Below are 19,956 nucleotides of genomic sequence, written 5' to 3' on the forward strand. Positions count from 1 at the left end.
CTCTCTTACTTTACCAATTTTGTTTTAATTCTCGTGTCATACTCACTGCCTGTATTTTCACGGGACAGAGTATAATAAAATATGTTTTTTTTAATAATGCTTATAATGTTAATATGCAAACCAAATCCTAAAGATCACCTCGTCATCTTATCTTGTATGAATATAAAACTAGGTTGAACGACCAATCAAATAATCCACATGTGCATTATCCTTGAGTCTGCACTCTTAGTCTCTTACCTTATGAAGGTTGTTGTCGTTCGACCTATTGCACAATTGGACGATGACCACCTCTTGCACTACAACAAATCACTACTCAATTATGTTCAACCAATCTAACACACCTTACCGAAAACTCTCTCACCTATCTCCCAATATTCGATTTGTATTATCCACTTATTCTCGGACATCAAATTTTTATCATTTTACAAACTTAAACGTCGAAGACTCTTCAATTATAGTCCACTAGTGCTTTTAAGGTGACTCTAACGGTGTTCTTTAGTCACATGTTGCAAGTACATGTAGTGTAAAACACCATCAATGAATATTTAAATGTTAGGTCAATAATCAAAGATTAATTTCAATTTAGATTTTCAATATATATTACAATTACATAGATTTTCAAACCTAGCATAATGGATGATTCTATATTCGAATTTCAAGCTTTGTTTATTAACTGTTATATGCATATATTTTATGACAATAATTTATTATTACGTGAAAAAAGAATAGCATGTAACAATGTATTGTGTCCAATAATATTACGAACTTGACTTGTTGATCGCACATATATATAAGTATTGATATAGGATGATATACAAAATATAGTGATGTGTATTTTAGAGTATCTAATTCAGTTCACACAAGAAATCAAGTTTAATTAATTAACTCTAATAATACTACGATACTGCAAGATTACAGCGTCGATAGTAGTATTTCAAGTGTCGATCCACAGGAAGGTAGATGATTGTTTAAAACTTAAAAACTTAAAGAGATGTAGCATAAAGATTTGATTTTTGGTTTTGAAAGATGTTGACAAAATAAAACTACAAGTTAACTAAAGAAAGACTATTCAAATGAGAAAATATGTCACTCCAAGTTACTCACTAGGCTTGTATTGTTCTACACCTATACAACGAAACATATGAAGGGATTAAAACATCAACCTAATCACATACACTGAACATGTACACGATGAATAGTTCACAATTAGCTGAACACATAACCTATGAACCAATCTTCAATGTTTATAAACTCCTGCGGAAGCGCTAGAGAAATAAACATCTACTATGATCACCTACTTAATCCACTATCAAATTATCCTCTGAACAAATCTAATTCGATAGCATATCAACAATCTAACATTCCTAAACTATGTTAAAGAGACAATAGCAAAGGAAAGAACAACACTACATTATTAGCCAAAAACATAGTGTATAAACATTAAGCACATTGTTGGTATCAAACACATGAGTTCAAAGGTGTAGAAACATCCATACAAAGCCTAGATTACAACTTGGAGCAACATAGAGAGCTTAGCCTAAACACATGGTGGAATTTGCAACAAAAACCATAGGAACCATGCTCTCGTTGAGTGGAATTGGGATTTGGAGACGGATCGTCGGAATGTTGGCCGGAATTTCTTCCTTTTCTTCTTCCTCCTCTCTTTCTCTCTTTTCCTCTCCCTTTTCTCGTGTCTGAATATGTCTGAATCCCTTCCAAAACCGCCCTGGAAACCAATTTGAAACCTAAAATTCGGCAGTTTTCGAGAAAAACGCCCGACCGGGCAAAATGGTGCCAACCCGGGCGTTTTTTATGCCAACCCGGGCGTTTTTAATGCTGAAAAACGCCGGGCGTTTTTGCCGGTTTTGACTGCTTCGCGCAACCTTCGTCAAATGACCATAACTTCTTCATCCGAGCTCCGATTGAGGCGTGTAATATACCCACGCGAAGCTATTTCAAAGACGAAGATAATGGTGGTAAGATAAAAGAATTTGGACACCATCTTGATAGGAAACGAACAGTTTCAATCAGACCTTACTCCACATGTACATCTATCAACTAATATATAATAATCAAACCTTAAAGATCAATTGATAGATGATTTAAATATACAAAATAGGAGAAAACTTGGAGTATAATTAGTATCATTTGATTCACATCACATAGTTGTTAGTATAATAATTTACTGACAATAGTACTCCCTCGGTTCTACCTTGATAGAAGAAGCATTTCACTATTTTCTACATTATTCTATCTCATACTCTACCCTTTCTTCACTCCAACTATTTATCACTCCTATTTATCCAAAATGTACGTAGAAAATGAAACATATCTCCAACTATTTATTACTCCTATTTATCCAAAATGTGCGTACAAAATGAAACATACTGGTATGTGATCATTGTTATGATTGTTTAGTGTGGGTACATATTCATATTGTAAATATCTATCAAATTGAATTTTCTCAAGGTTAAAAAAGCTATGCGAAAAATATGAATTTATAAGGGTCAATATGATTAATATATAGTAGACAAAGTCAAATTATTATTTCAACCATGTTTGATCACTGCCTTGCTAACATTTTTCTAAAATCCAATGCTTTTCATTACATGACCAAAATTAGGGATGGGAATTCGGTCGGTTCGGTTCCGACCGAACCGATTAGTCGATTAACCGACTTTCATTTTTTCCGAAACCAGAACCGAAATCGAAACTGAACCCTTTGTCGGTTCGGTTCCACCGAAGGAACCGAACTCAAGTGCAATATAATACATTAAGTAATAAGTCATGAAATCAAAAGGACAGAAACCATGATTCTATTCCATCATCAAAAACCAAATTTCCAACAAAGTCTACAAAACTAAGTCCAAAAACCAATATAAACCAACATCATTCATCAAACTCATTTTTACTTTTGTACCACCAAAAGTAATAAAATTAAAAAATATATAAAAATAAAGATTTAGAAAATAATGGTCATTCGGTTCTAACCTTTCGGTTCTAGGTTAGAACCGGAACCGAACCTTAACCGTAATTTTTCGATTCTCGGTTAACCGAATACTTGAAAAAATAAGATTCGGTTCTCGGTTAACCGAGAACCGAAAATCGTTTCCCCAAGCCTAACCAAAACTATCCAGAATATCACATACAAATTAAAATTAAAAATAAGATTCGATTCTCGGTTAACCAAGAACCGAAAACCGTTAACCGAGAACCGAAAATCGTTTCCCCAAGGCTAACCAAAACTATCCAGAATATCATATACAAATTAAAATTAAAAATAAGATTCGATTCTCGGTTAATTAAGAACCGAAAACCGTTTCTCCAAGCCTAACCAAAACTATCCAGAATATTATACTCTCCTGCAGGGATGTAATCAATTGCTAACTAATTACCAATCCCAAATTGAGACCAATTTTCAACCATTAGATTAGAAGATCTTGTGGTTAATATGATGCCAAGTGTAATATATTTTAAATTTAAATAATTATTAATTAAATTAAAAGGGTATTAATGTCAAATCCGTAATTATAACTAACTACTTTCTCTCTCCTCAAAATCATCTCAAATCTTTAAATTTACGTAACTCTCTCAATTTAAATTATTTTTTCGCAAAAAATATATCAAATTAAAGATAATTTAATAAGAATTCCAACGAGATCTCAATTGCATATGTTCCGACGATGTTCGGGTGATGAAATTTGATAAATTATATTTCACTTTTCGTACATGTTGATAAGCAGCTATTTTTAACAAATGCAACAAAAAATCTCAATATATTGTAGGCAAAATCTCAATATTATGCATGTCCAATCTCAATAAAAATGTGTTGATATTCCAATGTCATATTGTTGATATTTGTAATACACAATGTTGATATAAAAAAACACTCACGAAAATTATCATATGATAACATAATGACGATATTACCCTTTTGTTGATATTTTGTCTACTATTTATTGAGATTTTGTGAGCTTTAATCTCATCCACTCATTTTAAAATCCAAGGATGGAGATTTAGTCTTGATTTTGGCACATTGACGATATTACCCTTTTGTTGATATTTTGTCTACTATTTATTGAGATTTTGTGAGCTTTAATCTCATCCACTCATTTTAAAATCCAAGGATGGAGATTTAGTCTTGATTTTGGATTAGGGTGCTAAAAGCATTAGAATAGGACCCCTCTCCTGCATATTATAATTTCCAAAATTTCCATATAAATGATATGGTCAAATAAATTCAAAAGTCTCACACAATATTCAACTTAATCTGATTCATACGTGGACCGTAACAAAGCGCCTTGACCTCAATTTTTTACCACGACATATAAATTGTCAGCGCAAAAACACACACTCACTTGTTAAAAAATCCCAAAATTTCTATTAACTTTCCCCGCCATTCGCCCACTCTCTCTCCACCCCCATTTCTCTCTCTAGGGCAAACCTTGTTTCCCCAAGTTATTCAAACTCAAATTGCTCGTCAATCGCTAGTTTCTCCGCTCAATTCTCCTTCTCGATGTCAAATCCCGCCGGCGGAGGCGGTTTCGGGGGGCACCACAGGGGCATAACTCTCTCGAACACAGTTCACTCGGAGGTTGCGCCGTGCCTGCCGCTGCCCTCGCTCCCAGTATTCTGCGGCGGGCGCGATCAGGAACTTCGCCTATTCGACAACCGCGGCGGCGCTTCCAGGAGGAATGCTAGCGGCGCTGATGTGGCGGGAAGGATAGCTGATCTCCTCCGCAATGCTGATGTATCTTACTTGTAAGCTCGCTTCCTACTGCCGAATTTCCTTATGGTGTCTGATTTTTGGTGCTCTAGTGGAACTGAATGTTACGTTTGGGTTTTTGCTCCGGCTTGGAATTATTTGCGTTCAAGTTATATGGTCGGAATTTCAGAAATTTGGGAAATGACATTTAATTGTGCCAGTTTTAGTAGTAGTTTCACAGGATGTAACTAATTGACCTTTCTCTTCCCCTCTGCTTTTCAATTTTAAAACCATCACTAATTCTGCATTCACATCACCTATTATGTAGAATTTCTGAATACTGAGTACGAGTATAAGCTGTGAAACAGGTGCCCAAAATTAAATGTAAATTTTTTGGCATATTATCACGCCTAGGTCTCGTTTGGTAGCCGATTAGGAATTTGTCATGTTAGTTAATGAATAAGATAAGTTAAGTTGTGTGAATATACTAACATGAGTTGGTGTTTGATATATTAGATAAATTAACAGATATTTTAAATATATTCCCTCCGTCCACAAAAAATAGAGCACAATTACCATTTTTGGCCGTCCACAAAAAATAGAGCACATTTATTTATGGAGAGTTTTCAACAAATAATAACCCTACACATAATTCCACTAACACTACTTCTCACTTACTTTTTCTCCTTCTCTCTTACTTTTTTCCCTTCTATCTTATTTAACCAATTCTACATTAAAACCCGTGTCATACACAAATTGCTCTATTTTTTGTGGACGGAGGGAGTATTTGGTATATTAATTTGTATTTAAGCTTAATTGAAATTGTATAAAATATCCCTAGTAAATCTCAATTCAAAATAAGAGATGTGAAATCTTGGGGGCAATAAAGTAATTTGAATTAGATCATGATTAGATTTTGAATATAGATTATTTAACAAATTAAAACATGAAAAACAAGGCGGGAAAAGTAACACGTGTCAAGAGATAATTGAACTTGCATACCAAACAGGAAGTAGACTAGGATAAATCTCATTATCCAAGCGAAACTTAACTACCAAACGGACACTAACACATAAATGAAAACATACAGCTGGAAACATAGCTTTTTCCTACTCCTTTTTGAATTCTTAATTATCTCCCTATTTATAGGCGTTTCATTTGTCTGTAAATTGTAGTAATAGATATACTAATTATAGCTTGAAACTGTTGTACTTCATTAATAAGGGTGCTCAATACAGACAAACAAGTGCAATCTGCTTCAGTTATAAAAATAAGTGTTGTACTATGACAAAATTTATATATTCATAAATGAGAAATTTGTATAGTTTTCTTTAGGCATTTAAAAAAAAAATTATTTCATTTTCTGTAAATAGCTGGTTAAAGTATCACAAAACCAGAAATGGCAAAGAAACTATTCCTCAAGCAGATTCATTTGTTTTAAATTATACTAGTAATTAACTTTGGATGACCGAAATTTTGTTTCAAATTCACACTGATTAAGTTACTGATAATTGTCACAGTAAATATGTCTGGATTGCTAAGAAAATCTAGACAAGAAGCCAATGAACTATAGCTGTCATTTATAGATTGCATACCCAGGGTGTAAGTTAATGTAACTAATTAAATTTTTTCCTCATTAAGATAATTAGAAGAATGAAAACACAATTCTCTCCTTGGCCAAGTACCTGCTCGAAAGGTTAAAAACGAAGTAATCATAGATATTACACTTATCTTGTCCAAATTCTGCAAAATGGTGATTTTGCAAGTCTCACTCAGTTTCCTATCATGGGATAAAACTGTTTTATCTCCAATAACAACACGAAATAGGATATTTTCTTCCATGGTGTGGTTTCTATAACTCCCACCAGCTGTCAATGATTTTGCTGCTTGTGGTTGGGCAAAATACTGGTCTTGATAAGTGGCAGATGCTATAAAAATGAGTTGGACTAGATATAATTTATGGTAGTCGTTGGACGACATTAAATGCCAAGATAGAAAATGTTTGGTCATGTGCAACTCATGTTGAATATTTGAAAATACAACTCATGTCAGTTCGAGAAGGCTCGGATTGTACTTTAGTTACAACTTAAAACCTGAAAAAGGATTGATGGCAGTTCTCAACGCACCTGAGACATAATTTAGTTGAGATGCCCAAGTTACTACTGGGGTTTATAGTTTTCTGCACTTTTTTTCTATTTGGGGGGGGGGGGGGGGAGAAGATGTATAAACCAGCTAGCTTTTATTAAGGCGGAGGGATATTAATTGATAATTATTAAGCTGGCATTCACCTACTAATACTATAATGATCAATTTACTAGTGTTGTTATCATCATTACATCACCTGGATATGTGTAACCAATTTTCATGCAACTAAAGGCCGCAAATGAGCGAAGATCTCAATTTGACAAGGTTCCTTTAGTAAGACACGTTAACATAAAATAGATACATATTGAGCATGGCAGCACTACTTGACTCATTTGCTAGTGGCCAAGAATTTGGCAAACTAGATCAGAAATATTACTAATATGCAACTTATATTTTATACTTTTTATTATTGATTAGGATATTAAGTATCGAATTCAGCTTAGGATATTAAGTACCGATCAAGTTGCTCAGATTGGTTCAACTCCATTATACCCTTGGCTGGGGAAAAAAGTTATAACAATTGTGTCTTTTCTGATTGATATTCTGATATGCTTTTCTGTACCAAAATTTATTAAGCGTATCCAACGATTTTTTAAGTGAACTGAGAAATTTATGAGAAAGTTAGGATCAGATTGCCTGTTTTATTTGGCATTATAATATTTGGGTTTTCATGGTTTCATTTGTAGGAATCTTAAAAATGAAGAAAGCATTCAACCAGATGGTTATGTGGGAAAGTTAAATATAACCAATGATGTTTTGAGACATGAGGCAGAATCACTTGAATATGTCTCTCCAGGTAAACTGGTCCATCATTGGCTTTCCAATATTCTTTTTATATGTATAAGATTTCAACTTTATCATATCCTCATAAGTATCAAAGCAGATACTTATGCTGGCTGGACTTGAACATACTTGGATTTGACTTAATTGAATAAATGTTGATTTCTTATATTTTGACCATCACTTGGACTAGGCTAGTTCTGATATCAATTTTTGTTTTTGTTTTTCTAACAACTCCTCGCAATTATGTCATTGTTAAATATGCTTGTGGCCTATAGTCGATACCAGCTCAACCTTGCATGTTACCGAATTAAGAATTTTCTGCATCACCCACAAGAACTTTTTTATCTAATCCGTCTCTTTGTTCAAGTTTCTCAGGTCCTGGTATGGAGTCAACAAATCGAGGTAATTTGACCCAATCAAAGTTCTTTGAGCGGAGCATGCCTGCCATAAATCAAGTGCCAACTGACTCATTAGGGACAACCAATTATCAGCAAGATCACAATGCTAATAATGTTAGTCACTTTCCACGGGAAAATGTTGTACTTTCAGTTAAACTGATATACTGTCCTATGGCTGATAGTTTAACTCGAATTACAGGATATTATTAACTCTTCCCGAAAACCAAAAGTGAAAAGGAGAACAAAAGCTGACATACCGTCAGCACCTTGTCCTGATTCCCGTGAGGGTCAAGGTTTTACTTTCTGCCCCCACCCTCTTTCTACATGCGTGTTCGTGTTGGTTTATCTGGTTTTCTCTTTTTATTTTTGTTACTTCTATTTTTCTTGCTTTCTTTCCCTCCTCCATAATTTGTGGGGTTGAATTTGCTATGCTTCATCAGATGCAGCTGTAGGGGGATTTTGTGAATGGTTGGAGGACATATGTAACAGAGCAGAAATTCCTTCTGATGACAGAGAAGAAACAGAATGGCAATCGTTGACCCAATCTGATCTTAAGGCTCTAGTCAATGAAATCATGTCAATTCGATCTAAGAATTTACTCCACATAGTTCCAGCTGACACTCTTTCAAGGATGTTAAAAGTTTTAGATCGCCAGATTCATCGAGCAGAAGGACTTTCAATAGATGATTGTGAGAAGGTAACTTCCTATACCAGTGTACATTCATTTTCTGCATATGCTTGTTACTTGCAGGTTTTTCTACAAATAGTTTTCTTGGGTTATTCCCCTAGTTTTAGTGCATGTGATACTTTCGGGAAAAAATTGCTTAGTACTAACAGATATAAATCTGTTATGTCGTATTGTCATTAGGCATCTATGTAGTTGATGACCAGGTAACTGTTTTAAGGTGTGAAAGCTACCAATACCTTAAAGACACCGCAAATGTTTGATTTGGCTTCATCCTTCTTTTGCTCATTTTAATTTTGAGAAGTTATTTACTTTGCAAATATTTGGTAGCTGGCAGAAATACAGCTAGCTAACTCACAAACTAGATTGATTGTTACTTGCAATTGTTTGTGCTTTCTGAGTAGCGATTAAATGATGATGCATATATAATATTTTTTACAGACACTTAATTCGAAGATATACTAATAACTTTCACCTCTAACTCTAACATCAGTTATTGGAAACTTTTCTTAAGGCTGTGAGCCTGTGACTAGGAATGGAGTTATTTTGATCCCTATCTCTTGGTTAACTGTTATGTATATATTGTTAACGTTATTTTCTTAATTGTTATAGAAGCACTGGTAATGAGATCATATGTTTCACAAAATTGGACTGCTACACTTGAAATTGTATTATTATTTGATCTCATATGCTTGTTTTTTCCACTCCCTCGTGGGCTATATAATCGTTTGTTAGTGCATGTGTGCTTCTGAATCTCTTGAGATAAGGGCTTTTCCAATTTTTATGTTTTATTACTTGCTGGATGATGTTGCAACTTGCAAGGCTGACATGGGTATTCCATTTGCTAGACATTCGAGGATGATTTTGGTTGAACCCAGTCATATTATATGCCACACTAATACACATCATTATATTCCACCCTAATACACATCATTGTATTCCACCCTAATACACATCATTGTATTCCACCCTAATACACATCATTTACATGTTGTTCCTTGAAATTCTAGTTGGATGCTGAGGTGGTATCATCCCTTTATTGTGCTCTGGAGTCAATTCATGCAGCTTTAGCTATTATGGCTCATGATGGCATGCCTAAACAGATTTACAAGGAAGAGGTATTCTCATTATCTATGAGAAAATATATTTTAATGCTTTATGTAGGCATAAATTGTGGGCAGAAGCTCTGCAGGTTTATCGGTATCAATTGTTTGTAATTATGGTGTACTTGGTATCAGTATATTGAAAGGATCTTGGATTTTTCAAGACATCAAATTTTGGATGTTATGTTTGCATGTGATCCAGCATATCGGGCCCTACACAAACCCAATTATAATTTGGATGGTACGTGATGCTGCTTTCTCTGCGAATTGCTTTTAATTTTATTAATCTGAAGTCATCGTTACTGGTTTATTATATGTGGATTTGTCAAAGTGTAGTCACTTCTCTGGAAATGTTTTCCTCGTAGTTTCATGCTGTCAGGTCTTACATTCTCCAAGTTGAGCATGCTTGCCAGTTTGGTTCTCAAATATTTATCTACAAACATATGTTTGCTCTAAAAGAGTAAATGAAAATTTTCATATTAAGTTTGGTTATGATCTGAGTTATTATGAGAGAAGTTTGATGTGATGTTACATCAGTGATAAAACCATGGAGGACATGTGTTTGGCTATGTATAAATGAAAGAGTGAGAATAATGAATAATTCTAGAATAAGCATAGTTTTGTTTGTCATTGATGTCATATGATTCCCTATTTGTTTGTGTTCTTCTGAAAAAGAAGTTTGATGTGAGGATAAAATGGAAGAAAGAGTGGAAAATTTAATTTCAGTAGTTCTGGAATAAACAAAACCTTAGCCCTTAATGTGATATGATTGCTTATATCTGATTATCAGATGAGGAAGATGATGAAGTTGAGGATTTTGGCTCAAGCAGTAAGAAGAGGCGAATTTCTAAGAGTGTAAGAGTTAGAAAATCAACAACAAACCGGTACTGTATAGCTTGATTTTGCTTCCAATACAATGCTTTGATTATTCAGGGTTTGTATTTGTATGTACTGTCTGATATTTTTTCTTCTTTCTTTGTGGTACCTCAAATTTTGGCAGGATGTCTGGTACAGTAAACATTATTGTTCAGAAATTGTGTACCATTGTCAGTTATGTTAAGCAGCTGTTGTTGATAGAACGCTTATCAGATAGTTGCATTCTGCAACTTGTGCGAACTAGTTTACAGACTCTTTTGGTGGATAATATCCAGCTTTTGCAGCTGAAAGCTATCAGTTTAATTGGTGGGGTAATGAAGTTTGCACACCTTGTTTCTGAGTCTGCTTGCATCTGAAACCTCGTACTTGCTTTCTTGTACTGATCTACACTTTTTCTTCTTCCAAATTTGATGTGCAGATTTATTACATGTACACTCAGCATCGGACATATATGATGGATGAAACTATTCAAATACTTCTAAAGCTGCCGCTTTCTAAAAGAGTACCAAGAACTTATCATCTTCCGGATGAAGAACAAAGGCAGATTCAGTTAGTCACTGCTCTATTGATTCAAATGATTCATCATTGTGCAAATCTTCCTGAAGTCGTGAGGCTAACTCCTGGAAATCCTTCACTGGACATTTCTATTGATGCTGATTACCCCTCTAAATGTCATGAGGCAGTTACAGAGTCATGCTGCCTCTTTTGGAGTCGAATTCTTCAGCGGTATACAAGCACAAAAAATCAGGATGCATCTGAAGTGAAGTCAATGATGGAAAATCTTGTGATGGATTTGCTCACTACTCTGAACTTACCGGAGTATCCAGCTTCAGCTCCTATTCTAGAGGTACTTTTTCAAAGTGGATTTATGAATTGATCACATGACTGTCAATATTTACAGAATGTTTGTGCAGGTTCTGTGTGTATTACTACTTCAGAATGCTGGGCCGAAATCAAAAGATACTTCTGCCAGAACAATGGCCATTGACCTTCTCGGTACAATTGCTGCAAGGTTAAAACATGATGCGGTAGTATGTAGGAATGAAAAGTTTTGGATCGTACAGGTCTTGATGGATAGTGAAAATAGTGACCCTAGCTATCTGAGAGATGTCTGTGCTATTTGTTTGGATTCAACTGCTGAAAGGGCTAGTCTCGAATGTCAAGGCTGTCACAGGCCATTCCATCTTGATTGTATAGGAGGAAGAGAGCAGGATGTTTCTTCTCGAACCTTTGATTGTCAGGTTTGCTTATGCGAGAAACAACTTCTTGTGTTAAAAACGCATTGTGAGTCCGAATCAAAGGATGACCAGAAACAAAATCGTATTTCCAAAAAATCTTCCCGAGCTTCATCCTCAGTAACAAAACAGGAGATTATTCAACAAATGCTCCTAAATTATTTGCAGGATGCAGGGTCTGCAGATGAACTAAACCTCTTTATGCGCTGGTCCGTTGCTAAAGCAATTTTTTTATTTATAAAATTGAATATTTTTATGTGCCATAACTTTGTGCAAATATTAACTTGCAGGTTTTATCTTTGTCTTTGGTATAAAGATGATCCTGCTTCTCCACAAAAGTTCCTCTACTTCCTTGCGAGGATGAAATCAAGGGAAATTCTGCGAGACTCGTTTTCTTTTTCTTCTCTTCTGACAAGGGATTCAGTGAAAAAAATTACTCTGGCATTGGGTCAAAAGAGTTCCTTTGCTAGAGGATTTGACAAGATACTTCAAGTGCTTTTGGTGGGTGAAACTGCTTCTTGATTAGATTATTTAGGAGTCTGAGACTGATTAGTTATTTCTATATGATCCTATTACCAGGCCGGCCTGAGGGAGAACTCACCAGTGATTCGTGCTAAGGCAATGCGAGCGGTATGTCATGAATAACTAGCATTAGCTACTCTCCTTTCCTCCTCCTTTCCTGTTTTCATCTATGTTTGAATTTGTCCTGGTATTAATTATATATGGAATAGTTTTTTTTTCATAAGAGACTCATCTTTCTTCTGTATTACTTGTCAATCGTAACAGGTTAGTATTATTGTAGAAGCAGATCCCGAGGTTTTGGGTAACAAGCTTGTGCAAACAGCAGTTGAAGGGAGGTTTTGTGACTCTGCTATATCAGTAAGAGAAGCAGCACTTGAGCTTGTTGGAAAGCACATTGCTTCACATCCTGATGTTGGTATAAAGGTACTTTGGATGCTTATGCAAATTTCATGCTTTTTTGTCTGCTTGTGCGCTCTAACTCCCTGGTTCTTCTTCTAGTATTTTGAGAAGGTAGCAGAGAGGATTAAGGATACTGGAGTAAGTGTCCGAAAACGAGCTATTAAAATTATCAAGGATATGTGTACCTCCTCCACTGACTTTTCACAGAGCACCACTGCTTTTGTGGCGATAATTTCTCGTATCAATGATGAAGAATCCAGCATACAGGTACTGGATTCAAGTGCATAATTATTTTCAAGCCCAGGGCTTTACTGTATAAATTATATTATATTTTATCTGATGAATACTTTTGCTATTAATTTTACTTGTTTATTTAGCATACTACCTGATGGAATCATGGAATTGGCATGCATATTTTTTTTGTAGCGAGTATATAATACTCCCTATATATATATTTGCTAAATGGAGGATGTGCTAAAATTACTTGAAGAATAGACAGTATCCACCAAAAAGCTTATTACTTTGAACAGTGGTTTTCTAATTTATGTGCTGTTGTTTGTGTAGTCTGCGTTGGTTCAGTGTTGCTTTTTTTACACCTTAGGAAAAAATAGTTTTACTCAAAAGGTTTGTATGATACTAGTATGATCCTCCTGCAGGACCTGGTCTGCAAGACATTTTATGAGTTTTGGTTTGAGGAGCCTTCTGGTTGGCAAAACCGTACTTTCAAAGATAACAGTTCGGTTCCTCTAGAAGTGACTAAGAAGACAGAACAGGTTGCTGAGACTTTGAGAAGGATGTCCAGTCACCAACCCCTTGCTATTGTCATTAAAAGAATCTTAGCCCTTGATTTCTTTCCCCAATCTGCTAAAGCTGCTGGGATAAACCCTGTATTACTTTCATCCGTACGCAGGCGCTGTGAGCTAATGTGCAAGTGTCTGCTGGAAAAAGCATTGCAGGTATTGGTTTCACAGAAATGCTTCATTGATGTAACACACTTTTGTTCCTTATACAAAAAGTACTTCAGCGCTTATCATTGCTTTGTGGTCCCTGGACTTTTAGTGTATCTCTGTGAAGACCATTAGCCTCAGTTTGTCCAACTCGTGGAATTATATAATTGAAATGAAACATTTAAAAGTTTTTTTTGAAGCCACCATACCAGGGAAATATGAAAGTCAATAAAATTAAACTGTGTTTGGTTGCTCGGAGTGGTCTTACTTACTTCTCATTCACTGCTGCACAATTTGACAAGAGTGATTTCCCCGAAAGTCTATGTTGGCCTTGTCTGAAAGCTTAATTTCTTATGGCACTATTAATTCCCTGACACTAACTATCAGTTGACACACTAAATAATGTTGTGCGTGCACTTGGTGACCTTGTGTATTAATTGTTTGAATTCCCTATTCTTGAACTAAAACTTGCGTAAGTGCACATCAAATCATATAACAATGCTGTTGTATTCCAGGTTGCTGAGACAAACAGTGAGGAAGGAGAAGTCCGCATGCTTCCATATATTCTTCTATTGCATTCATTCTGTCTGGTGGATCCTACATTATGTGCACCAGCCTCTGACCCTTCACAGTTTATTATCACACTACAACCATATTTGAAGAGTCAGGTTAAATGAGTTCTATTTTTAGGCTAAACTAATTTCCCACAATACATTATTCTTGTAGCCGTTCTATGTGTCCAGTCATATAATCTTGTAGTTTCATGTATGAGCGTGGATTCTGCCAAAATAACTTGTCAGTTATGACTATGATTCTACATTGGCATGTTTTTTTGATAAAAAAGTTTGAATAAGGATTGATTGCTGACTTGTATAGTAGTTGCAATAATGTGGTTATGCATGCAAGCCTTTTTAACGATATAAATATTAGATTGTGGTGTTGGTGCTCATGGATTGCTTCATTTGTTGAAGCATTTACGATACTTAGAATGCCACTTACTATGTCTTGGTTGTTTGATTTTCTTGTTGAACTCTCACGCGTGATTAGGTTTTCAAAAGTTTGATATGAAGTTAAGTGACCCTTTTCCTTCTCCCCTTACAGTCTGACAATCGAGTGGCTGCTCAGATGCTGGAGAGCATATTGTTTATAATTGATTCTGTCTTGCCATTATTGCGGAAACTTCCTGAGACTGTTGTGGAGGAACTTGAACAAGACCTCAAACAAATGATAGTCCGACACTCTTTCCTGACAGTTGTCCACGCTTGCATAAAGTAATGTGCTTACTTTTCTTATACTAGTTATAGTTTCATCTGTTTTTAAGCAATGCATTGATTAAATAATTATGTCCTACTTTTGTGAATATGCTTTCGCAAGAACCGCATAATTTTTTTTATTATGAACAGAGATTTAAGGATTTTTTTTTATAACTAGGGATTGATTTTCATTTACATCTTATACCCCGCCTCCATATTAAGAGAAGGTTGCCACTTTTTGCATTTTCCTTATAAGTTCTTTTATGTTGCTTTTTTCGTATTCTTAAATTTTTTCTAGCTTTCTTCATGATCTCTCTCAAAGGGAACTCTCTTATTCCTCATGGAGGTCAGTCAGATATTTATTCTCCAACTTTTATGGTCTTCTCAAATACCATCATTTGATGGTAGATTTCTGATGCCTCCCCATACAACATTCACTCAAGCCCTCATTTGTTCTTCTTTAGTGCCATCCTAAGATTTGTCAATTTCGGAGTCTCTTTTGCTCATGACTAGCTCATCTGTATACTGTGTTCTGTAGATGTTTATGCTCTGTGGGGAAAGTATCAGGAAAAGGTGCAAGTGTTATTCAGTATCTTATCCAGTTGTTCTACAAACGTCTGGATGCATTGGGGTTTGATAACAAGCAGGTTAGTAATCTTCTTAGAAATTTCACTATTATGATTCTTGGCTCGCTCTTGTCTACTGTTTGACATGTATTTAGTGATTATACAAAACTATTTTTTTTGTCCTGCCAATTTGAAAAATAAGTGTGTTTTGCTCTTTAGAGGCAACATCTCTTCGTGTAATCTTCTATCAGTTGAGCATATTGTAACCTTTTTCTATATTCAGAATGCAAATTTGGGTTGAGGAATGATTCCTTTGCCCGCAGATTAAGATATCCTGCACTGCAACTGCTTAATGCTGCTGGATAACTGTATTCGTATGCTTGTTTTTTCTCTTCCTTTGCATGTCACTCCTAGATGAGACCTTTTTAAAAATCAATCGAGTAGTCTATTTTAATAATGCTCTCTGTTGCTGTCTAATGGAGTAGGAAATTAGTTTAAACATATTTAGTTTCCGTTCAGTTACAAACTTACAATGCTTCCTTTTTTCACAATATTTCCATTTTGCTGAAAAAATTAAGTTTTAAGTGATGTATACCTTTCATTTCAGCAAGTAGGTAGATCTCTGTTTTGTCTTGGGTTGTTGATACGCTATGGTAGCCCATTGTTGGATATGTCTGCTTTCAACCCAAGAAACATGGATGTAGCAAGCAATATCAACTTATTCAAAAAGTATCTTCAGGCTGAAGACTTCATCATTAAAGTTAGGGCATTACAGGTATTAGCATAGTACCCGCCTTTTGAGATTCTCTTGCCTTACAATTTTTTAAATTTGACTTTTAGTTGTATTAATTCTGCAGGCTTTAGGTTATGTTTTTATTGCTTGTCCTGAATGTATGCTGCAAAAGGATGTTGGTAAAATTTTGGAGGCAACTTTGTCCACCAGTGCTGATGTTCGTCTGAAGGTACTATCTTGTGACAGCTATGCACCTGTTCTCTCTATGCATTATGCTCATTGCATTCTTTGTCAGATGCAATCACTACAGAACATGTACGAGTATCTTCTGGATGCGGAAAGCCGAATGGAGAAAGATAAAGCTAGCAATGATGTTAATAATCCATCTGCTGATGGTACCAGTGTCCCCGTTGCTGCCGGTGCTGGCGATACTAACATTTGTGGTGGTATAGTTCAGCTATATTGGAATAGTATCTTAGCAAGATGTCTGGATGCAAATGAACATGTCCGTCAAGCTTCTCTCAAGGTATTTGCCAAACAATGTGCCCTGTCTAGCTGGTAGTCATAAGGTTTTGAACAACTTGTTGGCGAATAATTTTGAATAAATATGACATTATGATGACCAACTGCTCGTTGACCTGATAGGCTAACCACAGCTTAAGTTATTACTCGGTTTGGTCTACAAAGTGTTATGTGCAAAATAAATGGCTATTATTATAGGATCTCTCCTAATATTTATTTGATTACTGATTGCATTTTTCTGATTCCAGATTGTTGAAATTGTGCTGCGCCAAGGTCTTGTACATCCTATTACTTGTGTACCGTATCTCATTGCACTTGAAACAGATCCGGAGGAAGTAAATGCAAAGTTGTCTCATCATCTCTTGATGAATATGAATGAGAAGTAGGTTATTCTCTGTAACATTTAGTATTTGCTCTAGATGTCCTTACACAAACTTAATAGTTGTGACGATTCAGGTATCCAGCTTTCTGCGAAAGCCGTCTTGGTGATGGACTTCATTTGTCATTTATTTTCATTCGTACCATGAGTGGAGATCTCCCTGAAATGTCCAATAATAAGTCCCCAGCCAAATTATTTAACAATATTAAGGGAAAAGGAGATGTTGGGTCTTCAACATTTGCGCGGCATGGTGTTGCTCGAATCTATAAGCTCATTCGTGGAAATCGTATTTCAAGAAACAGATTCATGTCCTCCATTGTACACAAATTTGAAACACCGACCTGCAGTGATTCTGTGATACCGTTTCTAATGTAAGCACAGTCAGCCTACCTAAGTTGGTACCACTTATAATTTTTGTTTTCTGAGATTGCTTTCCCTCTTTTGCAGGTATTGCGCAGAGATTCTTGCTCTACTACCTTTCACATTACCTGATGAGCCTCTTTATTTGATCTATACTATAAACCGAGTGGTACAAGTTAGCTCGGGGGCAGTAGAATCAAACATTAAGGACTTTTTGCATTTATTACAAGGAAATGTTCATAAAACCAATGGGAATGGGATGGTACAAGCCGCTCAACTTGGTAGCACTACAAACCCTGGTAGTGAAAGAAACATGGCAACTGAGGGGAACCTGACACTACCCATGGAGTTACCGAATCATCTTTATGGGGAAGAATCATGTAAGGATCCAAATACAAATCCCATACCCTCGAGAGATCCCTATACCATCTCTGCAAGTGATTTTCAGAAAATCCAGGTACGTTTCAGTTTAACCCAGTGTGTTTCCAAGAAATGATTTGTTGCAATTGTCCTATCCAGCTACTTGGTGCAAGGAAAAATATTCATAATTGTGAGAAATAGAGTAGTGTTTAATATTTATCAAACTTTATTCCTATTTGGTTGGAGAAACGGCTATGGGAGAGATCAGCATAGGAAGCTTGATTAATCCCTCTATTTGGTGTAATATATATTCCCTCGTTCAGGATATCATAGTAGCAACAAATGCGATTGTTAATTTTTGGAATATTAAAATATGTCTCATCTGTCCCACATTTGATCACACTTGATTACCAATTTATCATCTCTAGCATTTTGCTCATTTGTTGAATTAGAATATTGTGGGGATGCTTTTATTGAACGATTATGTTCTTCAAGTAGCTTAACTTGACTATGGGTTTCTCAGGCCAACTTTCTAGCAGCTGGAGCACTGCAACTGCTTTTAAAGCTCAAGAGGCACTTGAAGATTGTTTATGGCCTAGATGATATCCGATGCCAGGTAATTAGTGCTTTCTTCAGATTCTTATTTGGATGAATATCATTAACTCAGTCTTACTTTTTATTAGGCATTTTCTCCTACTGAACCGGTTAAACCAGGCGAAAGTTTAGGACGGCAGAATATTCCATTCACTATCAGTGATATTAATATTGACCCTCCCAACACATACGAAGACGTCATGCGGAGATATCAGGTGATTTAAGTTCTCATGGTATACTTTTGTGACTTGTCTAACCATGATTGTCAGACACATGATCATGCTTTGTGTCCGTCATTAACATGGGCTCTTTAATGTAGAATACGTTATTGGACTTATTTCTATATGTCGAAACTCCATTATTAGGTTTTCAATTTTCTCCAGCTTTATATTTTTGTTAATTGTGGTATAAATTTCTATACTTAACAATAGGGAATATATAGATATGCATTGCAAAGATAACAATAAATAAGTTACAGTATCACATATAGATGCGATTTCTGAATATTAGTAGAATCAATGTATATATAATTTTGTACTCCTATTACACTGGATTTTTGGTTTTGTATTTTTCTCACAACTCTGTTTAGTAAATTGTTTGTACTTAACAAAATGCCTTTTAAAATAAATTGTTTTCTTCTCAGGAATTCAAGAATGCCTTGAGGGAAGACACGGTTGACTATTCAACCTACTCAGCAAACATCAAGAGGAAACGGCCACCCTCCACGAGTGCAAGACGAGGGAAGGCTGTCCGAATGGCAGATATGGATGATGAAGAAGGCTATGATGATGAAGATTGGGGTAACAGTGTGGGCAGGATGAACAAGAGTGCCGGCAAGAGAGGTAGTTACATGAGAACGAGGCAGCGACAACAGTTGTAAGTACTTAACAGGTAAAAGCTAACATGTACAGCTCATAGAATGGGAGTGGAGCGAAAGTTTAGAAGTTCCCTAGATTGAAAACAGCCCTATTGATCATAATTAGTGTTCATCTGTTCATAGTAGTTATTTTGTTACTACAAGAAGAATATTACTATAGAATAGGGAAATTGAAATTTGTTACTCTATCCCTAGGGAACATGGGGAAATTTTTGTTTGTTTAGGGCGATGGCAGTTGTACATTATGTTGATATAATCTCATAATGAAGTCATCTCCCTTTATCATTTGTTTGTGTAATACTCATTTTTTTAGTTGTTTTGAATAGTAAAATAATCTTGGGCTCCTGATTCAGAATCGTGTGTACCTGTAGCATTGGCATTCCTATCGAAAATTATTTACAGCATATAATTATTAACACTATACAGAAGAAGTTATATAATAGAGCAAAGTCAAAACAAATCAAGTGGAGTGGATACTCAAGTTCCCTATTCTCTATAGAGAAAGTTTCCCTTT

General features: G+C 35.5%; 1 protein-coding gene across 3 annotated transcripts; it reads left to right on the top strand.

The window, feature by feature from the left end:
* The first annotated feature begins 4,378 nt into the window (after positions 1-4,378).
* Positions 4,379-19,727, top strand: LOC125205466 (sister chromatid cohesion protein SCC2). Of its 3 annotated transcripts, XM_089060814.1 has the most exons (28): positions 4,379-4,761; positions 7,537-7,646; positions 8,009-8,145; positions 8,231-8,324; positions 8,472-8,728; positions 9,727-9,834; positions 9,955-10,060; positions 10,610-10,703; positions 10,820-11,006; positions 11,114-11,542; positions 11,610-12,139; positions 12,221-12,431; positions 12,510-12,560; positions 12,717-12,875; positions 12,951-13,118; positions 13,508-13,807; positions 14,314-14,466; positions 14,900-15,069; positions 15,590-15,698; positions 16,225-16,392; positions 16,475-16,579; positions 16,646-16,876; positions 17,121-17,254; positions 17,329-17,622; positions 17,699-18,068; positions 18,495-18,587; positions 18,655-18,780; positions 19,209-19,727. In XM_089060814.1, exons 1-28 carry the CDS (start codon positions 4,517-4,519, stop codon positions 19,443-19,445), a joined length of 5,376 nt encoding a protein of 1,791 aa, XP_088916940.1. In that variant the 5' UTR covers positions 4,379-4,516; the 3' UTR covers positions 19,446-19,727. The 3 variants fall into 3 exon arrangements, with proteins under 3 accessions (XP_088916940.1, XP_047960370.2, XP_088916941.1); XM_089060815.1 differs by lacking the exon at positions 4,379-4,761 and having other exon boundaries at positions 8,001-8,145; XM_048104413.2 differs by lacking the exons at positions 17,699-18,068; positions 18,495-18,587; positions 18,655-18,780; positions 19,209-19,727 and having other exon boundaries at positions 17,315-17,532.
* The last annotated feature ends 229 nt before the right edge of the window (positions 19,728-19,956 follow it).

Source organism: Salvia hispanica, chromosome 6 (assembly GCF_029641045.1).
Source record: "Salvia hispanica isolate PSC_SH4W2 chromosome 6, Shi_PSC_v1, whole genome shotgun sequence".
Classification (NCBI taxonomy): Eukaryota; Viridiplantae; Streptophyta; class Magnoliopsida; order Lamiales; family Lamiaceae; genus Salvia; species Salvia hispanica.

Coding starts and splice junctions, on each gene's coding strand:
- LOC125205466 (XM_089060814.1), top strand. CDS start 4,517: ATGTCAAATCCCGCCGGCGGAGGCGGTTTCGGGGGGCACCACAGGGGC. Junction 7,647..8,008: donor ACTTGAATATGTCTCTCCAG/GTAAACTGGTCC, acceptor CAAGTTTCTCAG/GTCCTGGTATGGAGTCAACA. Junction 18,781..19,208: donor ACGTCATGCGGAGATATCAG/GTGATTTAAGTT, acceptor TTTTCTTCTCAG/GAATTCAAGAATGCCTTGAG.